This window comes from Schistocerca americana, chromosome 4 (genome assembly GCF_021461395.2).
Source record: "Schistocerca americana isolate TAMUIC-IGC-003095 chromosome 4, iqSchAmer2.1, whole genome shotgun sequence".
Taxonomy (NCBI): domain Eukaryota; kingdom Metazoa; phylum Arthropoda; class Insecta; order Orthoptera; family Acrididae; genus Schistocerca; species Schistocerca americana.
Genome location: NC_060122.1, coordinates 358683466 through 358703453, shown reverse-complemented (window position 1 = coordinate 358703453; position 19988 = coordinate 358683466). Strand labels below are relative to the sequence as shown.

The following is a 19988-nucleotide window of genomic DNA, read 5'->3' as shown; positions in this document are numbered from 1 at the left end:
TCTTTAAGTAGCTGATTTTTTGTTCAGCTGCAATTTCAAATGAGGCAGAGCTGGTTATTGCTTACCTAAACCTATTCATGAGGATGTGCCTGCAACATGGGATTAATGAGAACCATCAAAATCTTTTCCATCTCTTTAAAGCTGGTCACTTGTTATAGTAGCATACGGTAGATACTGTATCTCTCAAGACTGATACAAGACTGAAAGGCTGGCTAGTACTTCAGGAGAAATGTCAGTATTACTGACACACACTCGTGAAAGTACTCATTCTATTCTAGCTTTAGGATTTAATAGTCTCGTTCTCGGGAAGGGGAGAGAGAGATTGAGGAAGGCACACTTAGACAGCAGAACGAGAGAGAACAAGGTTTGTTGGTTTGAGGGATTAAAGGGACCAGACTGCTACGGTCCCTTTTTCCAAAACTAAAACACCCACACAGAATATAAACGACAATGGAAACGTCGACAGATGACACAAGCCAAGAATGACTTATACAGATACAACACAAAACGAATTAAAATCACACAGAGAGTGATGGTGGTTGGCCGACCAGAGAGAGAGAGAAAAAAAAAGGAAAAGCCAACCACCGAGAACACATTAAAAAAAACTCAGTCTAAAATCGTAGGCCAAAGGCCAGAATCAAAACAGAAAGGACATAACAAACACTCAGATTAAATGATAAAAAACCCCTGCCCGAATAAAACGCAAAACTAAACCTGCCATAGCAGAGTCATCAGTTAAAAGGGCAGGGAGTGTATCAGGTAGGGCAAACGTCTGCCTGAGCACAGCTAAAAGTGGACAGCCCAACAAAGTGTGGACCACTGTCAATGCCAGGGCCGCAGCGACATAGAGAGGGGTCCTCACGGCGCAATAAATGGCTGTGCGTCATCCGTGTGTGCCCAATGCACAGTTGGCAGAGGACGACAGACTCCTTGCAAGAGACTCGCAAGGAGGAGCGCCACACAGTCGTCGTCTCCTTGACGGCACGGAGTTTGTTAGGGGTGGTCAGACCGCGCCATTCAGCGTCCCATAGCGCGAAAACTTTGCGGCACAAGACTGCTCGCAAATCAGTCTCCGGGAGGCCAACGTCCGGAGATTGTTTACTAGTGGCCTCTTTCATCAGGCGGTCAACATTTTCATTGCCGGGTATCCCAACATGGCCTGGGGTCCACACAAAGACCACAGAACGGCCGAAACAGGCAAGAGTATGCAGGGACTCCTGCATAGCCATCACCAGATGAGAACGAGGGAAACACTGGTCGATAGCTCGTAAACTGCTCAGGGAGTCGCTACGGTTAACGAAGGACTCACCTGAGCAGGAGCGGATATACTCTAGGGCACGAAAGATGGCAACCAGCTCAGCAGTAAAAACGCCGCAGCCAGCTGGCAATGAATGTTGTTCATAGTCGTCCCCAAGAGTCAGAGCATAACCGACACGACCAGCAACCATCGAGCCATCAGTGTAAACAACGCCAGAGCCCTGATACGTGGCGAGGATGGAATAAAAGCGGCGGCGGAATGCCTCCGGAGGGACTGAGTCCTTCGTGCCCTGTGCCAAGTCGAGCCGAAGGCAAGGGCGAGGAACACACCATGGCGGTGTACGCAAAGGGACCCGGAAAGGAGACGGAACAGGGAAAACCCCAAGCCCGGAGAGAAGCTCTTTGGCGCGGACCGCGATCGTACAACCTGACCGGGGCCGACGTTCTGGCAGATGGAAAACCGATTGTGGGAACAGAAGACGATAATTTGGATGCCCGGGCAAGCTAAAAACATGGGCAGCATAAGCGGCCAGCAAAAGTTGGCATCGTAACCGCAGTGGAGGGACACCAGCCTCCACGAGGATGCTGTCCACAGGGCTGGTCCGGAAGGCACCAGTGGCAAGTCGTATCCCGCTGTGTAGGAGTGGGTCCAGCACCCGCAACGCAGAAGGGGATGCCGAACCATAAACCAGGCTCCCATAATCCAGACGGAACTGGATTAACGCCTGGTAGAGCTGTAAGAGGGCAGATCGGTTGGCGCCCCAGCTGGTGTGGCTCAGGCATCACAGAGCATTTAGATGCCGCCAACACCTCCGTTTGAGCTGCCGAATATGAGGCAGCCAAGTCAACCGGGCATCAAAAACTACACCCAAAAACCTATGCGTCTCAACCACAACAAGAAGATCGCCATCAAGATAAAGCCGTGGCTCCGGGTGAACAGTGCGTCGCTGGCAGAAATGCATAACGCAGGTCTTGGCAGCCGAAAACTGAAAGCCATGCGCTACAGCCCAAGACTGCGCCTAGCAGATAGCGCCCTGAAGCTGACGTTCAGCGGCTGCAATGCCAATAGAGCTATAGTAAAGTCAGAAGTCCTCAGCATACATGGACGCTGAGACACGACGTTCCCACTGCCGCAAGCCCGTTAATTGCTATTAAAAACAGGCAGACACTTAAAACAGATCCCTGTGGCACCCCGTTCTCCTGAACTCGGGAGGAGCTATGTGAGGCTGTGACTTGCACGCGGAAGGTTCGATGCGACAGAAAATTTCGGATGGAAATCGGCAGTGGACCGCAAAGACCCCATCCAGGAAGCGTAGAAAGGATGTGATGACACCATGTCGTATCGTACGCCTTCACATGTCAAAAAAGACAGCGACCAGGTGCTGACGGCGGGCAAAGGCAGTACGGATGGCCGACTCCAGGCTCACCAGATTGTCGGCGGCGGAGCGGCCTTTACGGAACCCACCCTGAGACGGAGCCAGAAGGCCCCGAGACTCCAGTACCCATTTCAACCCGGGCTCACCATCCGTTCAAGCAACTTGCAAAGAACGTTGGTGCGGCTAATGGGACGGTAGCTGTCCACCTCCAAAGGGTTCTTGCCAGGTTTCAGAATGGGGATAACAATACTTTCCCGCCATTGCGACGGAAACTCACCCTCGACCCAGAGATGGTTGTAAAGGTCGAGGAGCCGTTGCTGGCAGTCCACTGAAAGACGTTGCAGCATCTGACAGTGGATGCGATTTGGCCCAGGAGCTGTATCAGGGCAAGTGGCTAGGACACTGCGAAATTCCCACTCACTGAATGGAACATTGTACGATTCTGGATGGTGGGTGCGAAACGAAAGGATCCGACGTTCCATCCACTCTTTAATGGAGCGGAAGGCCAGGGGGTAATTTGCAGAAGCGGAACTCAGAGCATAATGCTCTGCCAAGCGGTTGGCAATGACGTCGGAGTCTGTACAAACTGCAATGCACCATTCAGTGAGAGCGCTGGGATGCTGACGGGGGTTCAATAGCCACAGAGGTGTCGTATCCTGGCCCAGACCTGCGATGGAGAGACATGGAGGCCAATGGTGGAAACATACCGCTCCCAGCACTCCTGCTTGCGTTGGCGGATAAGGCAGCGCGCCTGCGCACGCAGCCGTTTCAAGGCGATGAGGTGTTCTATGGAGGGATGTTGCTTGTGACGCTGGAGCGCCCGCCGGCGATCTTTAACCGCTTCAGTGATCTCAGGCGACCACCAAGGCACAGTCCTCCGCCGAGGGGACCCAGAAGAAAGAGGAATGGCAGATTCTGCGGCAGTAACGATGCTGGTGGTGACTGAGTGAACCACCGCATCAATGTCGTCATTAGAGAGAGGCTCAATAGCGGCAATGGAGGAGAACAAGTCCCAGTCAGCCTTATTCATAGCCCATCTGCTGGGGCGCCCAGAAGAATGACACCGTGGGAGTGACAGAAAGATCGGAAAGTGGTCACTACCACACAGGTCGTCATGCACACTCCATTGGACAGATGGTAAGAGGCTAGGGCTGCAGATCGAAAGGTCGATGGCGGAGTATGTGCCATGCGCCACACTGTAGTGTGTGCAGGCACCATCATTTAAAACCTAGGATCGAGCTGCACCAATAAATGCTCAACGGTGGCGCCTCGACCTGTTGCCACTGACCCGCCCCACAGAGAGTTATGGGCGTTGAAGTCGCCCAGTAACAAGAAAGGTGGCGGCATTTGGGCTATCAGCGCAGCCAGGACATGCTGCGCAACATCACCATCTGGTGGAAGGTAAAGACTGCAGACGGTAACAGCCTGTGGCATCCACACCCGAACAGCGACAGCCTCTAAAGCTGTTTGTAGAGGGACAGACTCGCTGTGAAGAGAGTTAAGGACATAGATGCAGATGCAACCAGACACCCTTTCATAAGCTGCCCGGTTCTTATAATAACCCTGATAGCCACGGAGGGCAGGGGTTCGCATTGCAGGAAACCAAGTTTCCTGAAGAGCAATGCAGAAGAAAGGGTGAAGGTTGATAAGTTGTCGGAGCTCAGCTAGATGGTGGAAGAAACCGCTGCAGTTCCACTGGAGGATGGTATTGTCCATAACTGAGAAAGGCGTGAATGGACTGGGAAGGCAAATTACGCCGCTGGGTCACCTGCTGCCTCCGATTGAGCACATGTGCGAGTGCTATCCATGGCGTCTGAGGGATCCGCGAGATCGAGGTCCTCAGCAGACGCCAGAATCTCCACCTCGCCCTCAGACGTAGAGCTGGAAGGTTGCGGTGGGGTGGGTGCCACCGCGAGTTCCTTGGGCTTAGAGCTCTTCTTCTTGGATTTCTCACGTTGCTCCTTGGGTTTCACTGGCTGGGAGGGCTTCACCGATTCAGTCTCCGGGACGGAGGAGGATCGTGAAGCCCTATGACCAGCTGATTGTTGGCACTTACACAACTGTCGGTCGTCAGCCTTCCCGCTTGTGGAAACCTGGAAATGGAGGGCCCCAAGGGACCCTTTGCGAGCGTGAGAAGCCGAAGAAGTTGGACCCTTCTCCGGCTGAGAAGCGGGGACGGATGTCCCTGGTGTGTGGGGGAGTGTTGCTCCTGAGGTAGGTGGCGCAGGAGCAACAGGGGTGATAGTGCCCCCCACAGGCAAGGGGGCATGTGGAGTTGTACGGCTCTCTGATGTGGCTGGAATATGCTGAACTGATGGGGCTAACACGGTTGTCATTGCAGCAGCATAGGAGGAAGTCATTCGTACCGGATGTAGTCGTTCATATTTCCGCTTGGCCTCAGTGTAGGTCAGTCGGTCCAGGGTCTTATATTCCATAATTTTGCGCTCTTTGTGTAAGATCCTGCAGTCTGGCGAGCAAGGTGAATCGTCTCTCCGCAGTTGACACAGATGGGAGGCGGGGCACATGGAGTATCGGGATGTGATGGGCGTCCGCAATCTCGACATGTGAGGCTGGAAGTGCAGCGGGAAGACATGTGACTTCCAGCACTTAAAGCACCGCATCGGGGGAGGGATATAGGGTTTGACATCACATCGGTAGACCATCACCTTGACCTTCTCTGGTAATGTATCACCTTCGAAGGCCAAGATGAAGGCACCGGTAGCTACCTGATTGTCCTTCGGACCCCGATGAACGCGCCGGACGAAATGGACACCTCGACGTTCTAAGTTGGCGCGCAGCTCGTCATCAGACTGCAAAAGTAGGTCCCTATGGAAAATAATACCCTGGACCATATTGAAACTCTTATTTGGGATGATGGTAACTTTAACATCCCCCAACCTGTCACAAGCAAGTAACCTGTGTGACTGGGCAGAGGATGCCGTTTTTATCAAAACTGACCCAGAGCGCATTTTAGACAAGCCCTCCACCTCCCCAAACTTGTCCTCTAAATGCTCGACGAAGAACTGAGGCTTTGTGGATAGAAAAGACTCCCCATCAGCTCTCGTACAAACTAAGAATGGGGGCGAATAACTGTGACTGCCACCCTGAGACTTACGCTCCTCCCACAGTGTGGCCAGGGAGGGGAACGTTTTCAGATCATACTTCTGAGCATTAAATTGAGCCCAAGAATGCTTAGAGACTGCTGGCGGCTGGCCACCAGTGAGAGATGATGTACCACGCTTCATTGCTGGTCATCCGCCCTGATGCCCTCCCCATGGGTGCCATCCAGCCTCAGCAAAGGCCACCTGGCAGGATGGCCATGGCCGGGAGTCCTGATGCCCCAGGGAGATGGGCATCTACTCCTTGGCATACGTGGGGAGTTAACGGCGCAGGCATCAGTAGAGCGACCCCTGTGTTGTCAGGGGGCTACAACCAACAGGGTACATGGCAGCCCACCACAACGGACTGGCTACCGTGCTGGATTTAGGTGACACGTATTCCATGGCCGTCGTCTCCACAAAAAGCAACACTACACAGTGCATAGTGAAAACTGCATCCATGAACACATCCTCGCCCAAGAGATGGAGAACGAGCGGGACGGCAATGCGACGACGAGAAAGCGGGCTAGAGGTCTTAATGCACGATGGACAAAATGCACCATGTACGGTGCCCTTCCCCAATTGGCTCGCTCTGCGGAAGAATTTGGAAAAATGGAGGTCAAACCCAACAGGGGACCATCACATAAAGGCCAAAACTTTTGAGACTCCTTTTAGTCACCTCTTACGACAGGCAGGAATACCGCGGGCCTATTCTAACCCCTGAACCCGCAGGGGGCAAGGGAACAAGGCCTCCCCTTGATCTCACAAGAGGTTAGTTGCTCCCAATCTACCCATTTCCCCTCCCTGAGGTACAAACTATTTACTCCAAAAGTTAGGATAGTGTATGTACTTTTATATGTGTCTTTTGATAATACTGAGATTTCTTGTACTGGTCAACAATTCTGTCTCATATACATGGTGTCACTTACAAGAGTCAGGGGCATATTCTCTGGTATTTTGACAGATACTTGCAATTTCGTTTTTTTAACGCATATCTGGAGTCATTCCATACAAATACTGCCCACCATGTCTTTCATGCAATGCCCACTGCCAACAGAAACAATATGTTTCCTGCTAAAAAACAAAGCATTTTTAAAGCAGAATTTTATGTGCCCATTCGATAGAGCAGCCCCAACTTAGTCTAGTGCTATATTTATTTTATCAGTATGCATTGACAGGAACAGTAAAACACGAAAATTGACAAAGTACTCCATCAGCACTGAGGTACGGTGGTAGCAGCCAACATGGGCTATGATGGTCCTGTCGCTTTTGGAGTACTGAATATTCTTCATGTTTTATTGTTTCTGTTCATAAATATCAATAAAACAAATATTGCACTAAGGTAATTTTAGACCACTGTATCAAATGGGCATGTAAAATTTCATTGTAAAAATAATTTTGTTTGGAATGGGAAGCAAACTGACAATGGGTGTTGCTTAAAGGGCATGAAGAGCAGTATTTGTTTGGCTGACTCCAGTTACACATTGCATAAACAAAATTGAAAATATCTGCTGAAATGTCAGAGAAAATGCACCTGACAACTCTTAGAAGAGAGACTGTGTGGGCACGCAATTTCTTGTGAGAGTGTGCATCTCTCTCTCTCTCTCTCTCTCTCTCTCTCTCTCTCTCTCTCTCTCTCCCCCCCCCCCCTTTCATTTCTGCATCTAATAATGTTGATGACATTTGTTTATTGGAATGGGATCATGTTGTTTAGTAATTTTAACTTATTTAGATCTAAAAGTGCCCACTTGTTGGTCACTTCCCACTGCACTATAAAGAGAAAAGCAACAAATCAATTTTTTACAATAATCCAAAAGTTCTACTGAAATATGTTGTTCTCAATACATTCTGAAGGCATGTATTAGTACCAGAAAAAAGTGATGAATTAATGGCTTGGGATGATCCACTTGTTTTGCTGAATTGCAGTTTTCCATGTACCTGCCCTTACAGCTGGATGGTAAGGCTGGGGTATAAGGACCAACCCCATAAAGCCAGAGGAGCTGCTCTTTTTGGATGAATGTTCTGTATCTCTATATAAAGCAGATCCACAGCAAGTGGACCGATGGACCCCAACTGACTATCTCCAATCCGAACAAAATTTTGCACAGAAGCTCCTTCTTGAATAAAACCAAGCTTAGCAACATTTGAGTTCAAGACAAAAACAGAATAATAAAAAAAGAATCATGGTTTGGTGGCACTTTCAGTAGGAAACTGAAAAAATGTTGTGAGAGTTCTACAACAGTTTTAGTAAAAATTATAATGACTTAAAAGTAATACTAGTAATAATCCAAAACAGACTACATGAGATGCACAACCTCCAAACCTCTATCACACATTTGTTTCCATCTGCAACAATCCTTACGACAAAATGTGAGTACGGACAGCTAGCAAGTAATTTTAAGGGGAAACACCATCACTGACCCCAAAATATCAACTTTGAGACTAGCCTCAAGGTGCACATGAACCACACAACTCAAATGCCTGCAAGTTTCCCTCTTGCTATAGTGGTGTGCAAGAAAGAAGGGAGGTATGCAGTGTGCTTTGCAAAGATGAGCGCTCTACCCACTGCTTACCCCAGTAATTGGAAACACTGTGGCAAGTGCTGACCTGGGTCACTGTTCTTGATGGAAAAATTACCATATGCTTGAAAAACTATCGCAACAGTTGATGTTTACTTTATGCCACCTGTGATGAACATTATAGTGGCTAAGTACCTTCACCATACCTAAACTAACATAAAAACCTATGCAGAAAGACACTATTGGCCAGAGCCACTGTGCACCACACCGCCACATAACTGCTTATGTGAACACCACTATATCGATATGGCGTCTGCTACTGTCTGAAATGAACACGACAATGGCAAGATAATCCTTAGCCCACTGTGTTTAGACATTAAACAACATTTACAAAGTGAGTGACATTGTTCGCAGATCTCCAATCCATTATCTGTCAGGTAACTGACTGTGTGTGGGGTGCACGCAAGGTTTTTCCTAGATTAGGTGACTCTCCATCCAATCCAGATAACGATAGCTGAAGGCAGCCCAGACGCAACAGTGTAAGATTGAAAGAAGTGCCTCCCACAGGTGAGAGCACTAAAATCCTCTTGGTTAACTGTCAAAGCTTTCACAACAAAGTGCCAGAGTTTGTAGTGCTCCTGAAAAGCAGTGAAGCTCACACACAGCTAGGTATAGAAAGCTGGTTGAAACCTAAAATTAAAAGCAGTGAGATTTTTGGGGAAAATTTAAGTGTAAATCAAAAGGATATGCAAATGGGAAATGGAGATGGGGTATTTGTCACAGCAGACTCAAACCCACCAAGATAGAAACTAAAGCTGCATGTGAGACTGTTTGGGCTAGACTAAGTATCATGGATGGGCATAAAATAAGAACTGTATCGTTCTATCGCTCACCAGACTCATATCCTGATGGAACTGAAAAACTTACAGTAAACCTTAGTTCACTTGTATGTAAGTTCTCCAGTCATACTGTAATCATCAGTGGAGATTTTAATCATACAACAATCAACTGTGAAAATTACAGTTTTGTTAGTGGTGGGCATGGTAAGACATCCTGTGAAATATTACTAAATGCCTTCTTTGAAAACTACTTATAACAGATGAAATACACGGTGTTTGGAAATTCCCATTACAAACTTCCAGGACTCGTAGAAGGGAGCGAGTAGACTTTGAAATGCAACCCACATCTGGAAACGTATCATTTCCATGCAACAACCATTTGAAAACACGTTGGTAATGCGACCACTTTTATATCTAATTGATTAGGATTGGCCCAGAACATCACTTGTTTTACAGTCCCACTTGTTAATAGCCCAAGAAATTTCCCATGTACTCGTTGATGCAGTACAGCCTCTTCCAATTTGGGTGAGTGGCACCTCCTTGGAGCACTGCAGTGCAAAATGAGATATGTGTGTGAACAATGCACTGTTGGAAAGAGCAAACTTTCAAGTTTTACATTGTTTCCACTAGGTAGCTCCAGTGTACGCCCATTTCAGTTGTACTAAGAATGGTGTCGGGACAACAGAAAGCATTTTGTGTTCTACATTTTGCACAGTGTGGGTCAGTAATAACTGTTCAGCGTGACTTTCGTACTAAGTATGGTGTGGATCCTCCTACAGTGCAGAGCATTAGACAATGGCTTGGGCAATTTCAAGAAACACGTTGTTTGCGTACATTCGCCATGCAGCTTGACAGCTCAACATACCTCCAATGTCCATCTGGCATGTCTTACATTGATGTTTACACATGAAACCACACAAAATTCAGCTACTAAAACCCTTCATGAAGGTGATAAACAATGACACATGGAGTTCTGCAATTTCGTTCTTAGGAAGATGGAGGATGACAGTTTCCTTCCACTCTTAGTGTTTAGTAACGAGGTAACATTCCATTTAAATCAAGATTTTAAACATGGCTGAAACAGCAACTGTTGAAATTCTTCACAGTAAATGATAACTGCCAAACAGTTGCAGTTTCCATTTAAATGGAAAAGTGAACTGTCATAATGTGTGATTATAGAGTATGGCACAACTACATGAAGTTGTACAACATATGAAGGACTCTCCAAAATTTAATGTGTTTTGTGCAGTTTCACGGGAAAAGGTGTATGGTCCATTTTTCTTTGCTGAGACCACTGTTACCCCCCCATGAACCATGGACCTTGCCGTTGGTGGGGAGGCTTGCGTGCCTCAACGATACAGATAGCTGGGTGTAACATTTTGTAGGAATACAAAATGGAATGATCACATAGGGTCAGTAGTAGGTAAAGATGGCACACTTCGGTTCATTGGTAGAATACTGGGAAGTGCAGTCAGTCTACAAAAGAGATTGCTTACAAGTCACTCAAATGAATGATTTTAGAATACTGTTCGTGTTTGTGGAACCCATACCAAATAGGACTAACAGGGATATTGAACATATACAGAGAAGGGCAGCATGAATGGTCACAAAACGGTTTCATCTGTGGGAGAGTGCGAGGTGAATCAAGAGCTATATCACTGTGAGAGATAGAGGCGAGCAACTGTGACAGGGCTTACCCCAGTTCACTACCACCAGCACCACATTGTCATAATGCGCATATGCTTAATGCACAAAGCGTTGCACATTAATCTAAGAGTGAAATTCAAAAGTAAAATAACTTTACTGAACTTCATCAGTGTATTCTTCAATGTATTAAAGTTAACACTGTACGGCCTGAGAATTGAATGACAGAGCAATTAATTAATGCCAGGTCCAAGAAAAGAGCAATTTAAATACTGCTACCTGTAGCTAGGGCAGTTTATAGCACATGTTCCATTTGGCAGTCCACTGCGCCCACATATAAGTATAGCCAGAGAGGCAGAAGAAGGGACACTTCACATTGAGATATTAATCTGCCTGCGCCAGTCAAATGCCTGCACACGCTGTGCCTCAGACGGTGTGAGCCAAGCAGCTACCAAAAGTGCTTCTGATAAATGTACGAAGCGAACTTTTGAGGATTGTACACCATCCTGCATTGCTTGGATTTCATGGAAGTAGCTGCTTGTGTGCCAACCGGAATGTTGACAAAACTACATTGCAAGAGGTGAGATTATTTTCCACTTTTAAGGAGCTTTCTGGCTGACTGCAAAAATAGTTTTCAGGCTTTTGTAAATGGCAAAGGCAGGTGTAATGTACGCACAGATAACTTATGTGTCTTTTAAACACTAACGTAACAGAAGAAACAACCTGTTTGATATTTACCTGCCGCCCCAAAAGTGTCACAGAGATACTGAAGAAACGAACTGCCAGACTCCTGAAGAAAGACAAACTATCCCCCAGAAAGTCTACTAACAAAGTTCCAAAAACTGGCTTGAAATGATGACTATGAATATACTTCAACCCCCCACTTACTGATCACATAAGGATTATGAGGATAAGATTAGAAGAATTACAGCGCACTCAGACATTCAATCATTCTTCCTGCACTCTACATGTGAATGGAATGAGAAGAAACCCTAATAACTGGTTCAATGGGACATATCCTCTGTCATGCACTTCATGATGGTTTGCAGAGTGTAGATATACATGAAGATTTGCAGATAACCATACCTAAAGACAGAGGCACTCAACGAACTCAACTGTATCCAGAAGATTCATATCTTCCATGTTTACTTGATGCAAACTGTATCTCTGGTTGACCACTCACTCACACAACAGATATGTACACTGTTTGTGGTCTTAAAGCAACGTGCCAACACTGTGCTAGTGGATGTACTGATGCGATTCATTGTTTTCTCTAGATCAATAGAGTCATCCTCCAAGTTTTTAGGAATTATTTGGTTTAATGCATAAGAGAAGCTGTCACAATATTCTGTAAAATGTGACATCATATTTTAAGAAAATGATATCTGGAATGTTTCTGTTTGTTTGTTTCAGTTGTAAATATCAACTGCATATTTTTCTTTTATAATATGTCATTTATTTCTTATGGACAGTGGCTTAGATTTTTTTCTTAACTGGACCTATATAGGTCTGGAGGAGTTAGCTATCCAATGTGGGGAAACAAATGTTTCGGATTTTGTTTCATATTTGATCTATACAAATGAAATGACACAATGTCGGAGACTTACTGGTCTCATACAGATATGCTTTTATGTATATAGACTGAAGTGGCGAATGACAATTTGTACCAAGACCGGGAATCGAACCCAGTTCTCCTGCTTACTAGTCAGGTGCATTAGCCACTATGCCACCTTGGCACAGCAGTTCATACAACTGCACACCTCTCTCCTTGATCCAGATGCTCAGTGTCACCGGAGTCTATTTTAAATTCACCCTTATCCATGAACAGAACTGCCGAGGCTCTCCATATTCTGAAATAGCACCTCAGCATCAAATGTAAAGGGGGGACCCAACCTGAAACCCAGGTGCAGGTACTTGTACAGATACCAAAATCCAGGCTGAATCCCCCATTTACATTAGATGCTGAGGTGCTATTCCAGAATATGGAGTGCCTTGACAATTCTATTTGTGTATAAGGAAGAATTTAAAGTAGAATGGGGCAGTAGTTAGAATTTGGATCAAGGAAGGAGGCATGTCATAGTAATCCACGCACCTGTGTGAGCCATTGTGCTAGGGTGGCTTAGTGGCTAAAGCACTTGACTAGTAATCAGGAGACCCAGGTTCGGTCCCGGGTTGGTACAAATTTTCATTCACTGCTTCAGTCTATATATGTATGATCTATGTACCTTATTCATTTTATACGGTTGCGGTGCCAGGCTAAATTATAGTCTTGAGGTTAGGTAGTGTGGTGACCATTTTGTTGCGAGCTGGCGATGCCAGCAAATGTGCCACAACAATATTTTTTAATATACAATTCGCAATAGATAGTTACAGTTGAACTTCTGATCATAACACCTGTTTTCCACTGTGGTTTGACATTTTCAAGCTTTTAATGTGTTTGTAAGCATTAGTACCAAGAACACCGCAAACCTAAAATCTACAACTCCATTGGATATTCTATTAGTTTGCCTGATCTTATTTCACTAATTTTTCTTGGTGTGGCCAACTATTGGTCAGCTCTTCACACTTTTATCTTCACAATGTTAATGACATCATCTGTCTATGGATGTGGTATCATGTTGTTAATTAACTCTGAATTATTTACTTTGTTACAGGCCAGCAAACAATTCTACATCAATCATACTCCATGATGCAGAACATATTGTATCAGAAGAATGCATATGTTGACATGGTCCATGGGTTCCCAAATCCCTTTCTTGCCGCCTTTGGCTGAGTACATCGCACTACCACTAAATGGAAAACAAACAACAGAAAACAAAGCAAAATGCTGACATTAAGTTCAAATACTGCCACTGGAAGGGGAATATTGGACAAGTGAGATGACTGTGCTTCATGAATAAAAGGAAGAAATGTTATTTGAGATGAGAATGTATACTGAAATGATATTTTATTTCAAATGTGAATTTGTTTACAATGCTTGAAAACTGGAAACATTTTGTTTATGCAAATCATGGACACACAATTTTAAGCGAAATTAAAATACACAAACGCATTTCAGTTATATTTTCAATAAGAGCACTTAAATAAGACAATGAAAATTGTTGTTTCATTGAAAGTATATAGGCCTAAATAAACACAAATTATGGAGGCATATCAGTAGATATCTCAAGAGTAAGTGTGTGTGTATTTCAATACCACAATAACAACACGAGAAACAATATTAACATGGATGTCCAAGGGCTAAAAATAACTAACGCCTCTGATATACCAGCACAAAGTATTAAAAAATAGAGAAATAATTTACCAAGGGCTATTTCTTGTCCTGGACAAACTAATAGGGCGATTTGAATTACATACAAGTTTTCAAACAATATTTACTTCTGAACAAAACTGGTATTAAGCTCGCTATGGTAAAAATATATGATTCCTAAATCTTTGCTATCTGGGCTTAATAGTTTCAAATATTAAACATCACAGATGAAAATATTTTCGTTGTGGTGTCATAAAGAAAACATGGGAGAATTAATTTTTGCATAAATATACCAATGATATCTTGCTACAAACACACAAATGTAAGTAGTTTAAGCTCTATACAGCATTCTTGCAACCTTTAGAGTTCTACATCTTCTCACAACGAAGGAAGGAAACACTAAAAATAGATTGATTATGTGTAGATACGAGTTTCAAAATGAAACCGCAAGAAACTTAAGAGTAGCACAGAAATTAAAACCACAAAAGCAATATAAACACTTGAACTTACCGCAAGACTAACCCAGTAACTGAGCTGGGCATGTTCTTGTCGCAGAATACCAAGAAGTTCATCGCCATCTGGTAGCTGGTCCAAATCTAGTTCTATCACCTACGGATGGGAAAAACACAATTAACTCGTTGGTAATGTACCATCAAATGCTGTAACGATAAACATTTCTCCGCTTGTGATTTCGAAGCTCGAATGTACGCAATTGCTGAAATTTACTCGCGAGATTCTGCAGTAGCGTTTGCACCACCAACAAGGAGAGTACAACACACTAAACCATTTCGGTTACCTCTTCACTTGTATCACGGAGCGGTATTTCTATAGATCCTGACATATTGACGTTATTTTAGCGTCAACCGTACACTACCCGCAACCCTGCATCACACATCCCGATACGGACTATCTTCTGCACGAAGCTCACGGTAACAAACCAAAGGTGATGTTGCTTTAAGTTTGGCATTTGTTAGCCGGGATATCCCCTTCGGGATTCGGCCGCTGTATTGCAAGTCTTTTTAGTTGACGCCACTTCGGCGACTTGCGTGTCAATGATGATGAAAACGGTGATGAAGGACACTCAACACCCAGTCCCCTGCCGGGAATCGAACCCAGGCAACCTTGCCCGGTAGGCGGTAAAGCTACCGCTACCCTACGGAGGCAGACGCTTTCGGGCGGATTTTCAGAGCTATCGATAATCACGGGTCAGGCTAGTAATGAAAACATACGCAGGGCTGGTTCGACAACATTTTTGCACGCAAGCGACTTATCATTTGGTGCCCTCCCCTCCCACCTTTTCCTTCGTACTCTTTCAATCATGTCATTCTTCTCTGCTAATTATGAAACACACTACGTACAAATGTTGCACTTGTGCGGCCCTGGCGCCCCTCTGAGCTCGGCGCCCCAAGCGTCCACTACCAATTGTGATATGTCCTGTGTACAAATCTTACAGCTGTGGAGCACCTGTCACCTCTCTGAGCTTAGTGTCCTAATGAGGCTTGTGCCTTACCGGCCCTGATCATACTCCAAGCATTTGCGAACTGATTTACTGTTACTGTACTGTGACTTCTACTAACAGAATCTGACTAAGAGTGAAGATTTCTAAAGGCTGGATTGTTTCCTGAAGGCTAGTGTCCAATAGCAAGTAAATTGCATAAGCAGTGTCTGTAAGTTCTTATCGAGGTGTTTACATAAGAAAAAAATTATCGATTTCTTTCTACTAGTCACTTGGGCAACTTGCCTGCTGCAAGTAATTGCAGAAGTGTTTCCACTAGAATTACATCCTTGAAGTTTACAGTGCCATGTGCAAAATGCAGAACAGCTGCCACCATGCTTGCGTTATTATAGTTAAAGAAAAAAAAACATGATGAACAAAATTTTAAGAATAAATAAGTGTTTGTGTGAAGAAACGGATAAAGAAGCGTAAACGTTTATGTTTGCAAGAAACACTATTGAATGAACTAAAATTAGAGAATTGAGATCAGATCAAAAAATTTCTGAGAGTGTCATAATATATGCAAGTTTTGAACAATTCTTGGCTTTCGTACACTTATAACAAACCAAGTTTTACAGTAACTTAATGGAATAAGAGAAATTTGCGATACTTCTTCATTTTTCAGTAATTTTTATGGAAATTTTTGGATACAAAATATGTATAAACGTTTTTCCATAATTACACAACACATTGCTTCACTGCAAAAGTTCTACATCTTTCAGTATTTGTCCACTGTGTAGTAATAATTTAATACATTCTACTGACTAGTGTTGTGCTACCAAAATTAATTATCCTAAAAATTTCATCATAAAGTACAAAAGTCATCTTGATTTTTTTCCTTCTTGATGCTGATGCATTATCTTTCGTATCATATGCCTTTTATATATGATTAGTTTACAAACTTGATTTCTATGAAGCTTGTGATGTGGTATATTTTGAAAATTATTTAATATATTTTCATAACTATATAAATATCTTTTGTTCCTATTGCATTTCCAGGAATTTGTCATTCATGACAAAGAATTTCATTTAAATTTTTCTCTACTATTAAAAGTGGAAAGTACATTATTTGACTAATAGAACCTTCTAGATGTTTCTGGAAGCAATTTTCTATACCATGAAATTTGGGTCAAGGAAGTCACTTCAGTTCATTGCAATCACTTCTTGTAAGCCCCTCGACTGCTGATATATTGCTCAGTTAGACTTTGAATATCATGAGAAATGTTTCTGACTTGGCTGCAATGTCTTATGTGAAGTTTGTGATGAGTGAACATTAAAATAAAAAGTGTTAGTACCAAAAGCATTGTATTATGCTTCAATCTTATCATACTAAAAAACCAAAATCTCTTAAATTTTTATCAAGATTTGCAATGGATCCAACTTCTAGATGGTGAAACTGTGGTATCACCGCCAGACGCCACACTTGCTAGGTGGTAGCCTTTAAATCGGCCGCGGTCCATTAGTATACGTCGGACCCGCGTGTCACCACTGTCAGTGATTGCAGACCGAGCGCCACCACACGGCAGGTCTAGAGAGACGTTCTAGCACTCGCCCCAGTTGTACAGCCGACGTTGCTAGGAATGGCTCACTGACAAAAACGCTCTCATTTGCCAAGAAGATAGTTAGCATAGCCTTCAGCTACGTCATTTGCTACGACCTAGCAAGGCGCCATTATCAATAAATATTTAACTTGTGATGCCTGTACCGTCAGACCAATGTACACCACTTATGGATTAAAGTTAAGTATTCTACCAGTTACCTCCTGTTTTGCTAGTCTTATTTCTCTGACCTGTTACAGACCTCACGCTAGTCTGCGTGAGCTTAAGCGTGTGCCTTTCGACTTCACCTCATAGTGACTTGGCTGTCTTGCCAAGTCACAACATTTTGGTGACGAGTCTCAAAAGGGTCTTCTTCTTTATACTTGCTTAAATTACTTGTGTCATGGCTTCGCCACAATCTCCAGATGTACTGTCCGAATTTTATCGCTTGCAGAATCAGCAGACGCAGGCCTTATTGGATGCCCTTGAACAGCTCGTCCAGGGTCAATGTGCAATGCACGACGATGCGGCAGCCACCGCTCCACCGCTACCGCAGCCACAACACCCAGTTGCACCACCTTTTCGTCCTTTTGATGCTGCACTGGAAAGCTGGACGGAGTGGTCACGCCAATTTGGATTCCATCTCGCCGCCTACAGAATTCAAGGTCATGAGCAGCAGCCTTTTTTGCTTGCGTGCGTCGGCGTGTCCACGTACTGAGTGATAGTGAAATTGTTTCCCGGACGCGACGTAGCAACTCTGTCCTACGACGAAATTTTGTCTGCATTAGATGCATATTTCAAAGAATCAGTCAATGTAGTTGCAAAAAGGTATACTTTCTTTCGTACAAAACGTATGGCAGGTCAAACTAATCGGCGGTGGGTTGCAACTTTGCAAGGCCTTACTATGGATTGTGCTTTTGAGTGTGAATGTGGCCTCCCTTATTCAGATACTATAGTACATGATTCAATTGCACAGAACGTTTCTGATGTTCGTATAAGGGAACAGATTTTGAAACTAGTCAATCCCTCCCTTCAACAAGTGATGGACATATTGGATAGGCAAGACACACTTGACTTTGCTCAGGAATCTTTTGCAACTTCGCCAGCCGTGTGTCACGTTAACCGGCCCGCCGGGCGAGCTGCACAGAACAGTAAACAGCCCTCGCGCCCGTCCGCACAGCTGCCGCCAAGCTCTCCAAAACGTGTGCCGCGCAAGCACGCAAATGCAGTGCTGAAATCATGCCCGCAGTGTGCAACTAGACATTCGCGTGAGAATTGCCCGCCACGCCAAGCTATTTGCTTTTTCTGTAAAAAAAAAAAAGGACATGTTCAGAGTGTCTGCCAGAAAAAGCTCCGATCGGACACTCACAACCATTCCAGGCCCTTTGCTTCGCGCCGGAATCGAACCAAGAATACACAGGCTCGTGAACCTTCGCCCATGGAAATTCATGTAGTTCATTCCACTCTGCCCAGTGCCACTCTTTCTAACAGTGACTGTGTTTGATCCACAAAAAGTATGCGGCGACGTCGCCGGGAATCACGTCAAGTAGCAAGTGATTCTGTACCATTGTCGGTTCACGTGGCATGAGACAGTTGCTCTTGTCATCAGCAGGACAATAAACTTTTTGTAGACTTGTACATTAATGGCAACGTGGTCCCATTCCAGCTCAATACCGGAGCTGCAGTTTCATTGATCAATAAAGACACGTACAAACAACTGGGCACACCTCCGTTGTGTGCCACAAATGTTAAGTTAAATAGATATTCCAGTCAGAATATCCCTGTGTTAGGACAGTGCAGCCTTCTTGCAACATACAAGGGACAAACAAAACTTGTGTCATTTTATGTACTTCGTTCTTCTTCTGCTGTGAACTTGTTTGGTTTAGATTTATTTCAGTTGTTTCACTTGTCTATAGTCAATCAGGTCCTATCGGTGAACCGGACTGTGCCTTCAGCCAGTGTTTCTCGTCTATGTGAAGAATTTGCAGACGTTTTTGCACTGGGCCTAGGTTGTGCTAAGAACTATGAAGCACATTTGGAACTCAAAGTAAACGCGCAACCGAAATTTTTCAGAGCACGCAATGTTCCCCACGCATTGCATGATGAGGTCGCCAGAACATTAAACGATTTAGAATCACAAGGTGTAATTGAACGTGTGCAGGCTTCTCTCTGGGCATCACCCTTAGTAATTTTGCCAAAACCTTCCGGACAATTGAGACTTTGTGTGAACTTCAAAGCTACAGTGAATCCACAACTAGTGATTGCAACTTTTCCTTTACCCCGCCCGGAAGATCTTTTTGACAAACTGTGTCCGGGTAAATATTTTTCGAAGTTGGACCTAGCGGATGCGTACTTGCGAATACCAGTGGACGACGAATCCCAGCGGGTCTTGGTGGTTAACACACGTCTTGGTTTGTATAGATTCAAAAGACTGCCATTCGGGTGTGCATCCGCCCCTGCATTGTTTCAGTAATATCTACAAACTGTTTGTGCGTCGGTCCCTACTACAGCAAACTATCTGGACGATATTGTGATCTCCGGAAAGACGGAAGAAGAACATTTAGCCAATCTCAGAACATTATTTCAGGTCTTGCGACAAAATGGTCTTCGCTTGCGGAAGGACAAATGTGTGTTTTTTGCTCGGGACTTACCCTACCTGGGCCATGTACTCAATGCCCAAGGCATACATCCGAGTCCAGAGCACCTCCGTGCCATACAAGACGTGCCTTCGCCGCAGAATTTGAAGCAGCTACGGAGTGTGCTGGGAAAACTAAATTACTATCATAAATATGTTCGCCACGCCTCTTCCATTTCAGCTCCGCTTCTTCACTTACGCAGTACAGGTGTTCCGTTCGTCTGGACGACGGAATGCGAACGTGCCTTTCGCCAGTTGAAATCGGCGTTGCTTTCCACTACTTGCCTTACGCCATTCGATCCTCAGAAACCCCTTTTGTTGATGGTACAAGCATCGG

General features: G+C 44.7%; 1 protein-coding gene across 1 annotated transcript in view; it reads right to left on the bottom strand.

Moving 5' to 3' along the window:
• The window catches only part of LOC124612809 (RNA polymerase-associated protein CTR9 homolog), a 105460-nt gene extending 90532 nt beyond the window's left edge, over positions 1-14928 (bottom strand). The window contains exons 1-2 of the mRNA XM_047141230.1: positions 14780-14928; positions 14494-14592 (exon numbers count right to left, since the gene is read on the bottom strand). Coding sequence (XP_046997186.1) covers positions 14494-14592; positions 14780-14824 — 144 coding nt within the window. The 5' untranslated portion in view covers positions 14825-14928. The remainder of the gene's footprint in view (positions 1-14493; positions 14593-14779) is intronic.
• Positions 14929-19988: the final 5060 nt, after the last annotated feature.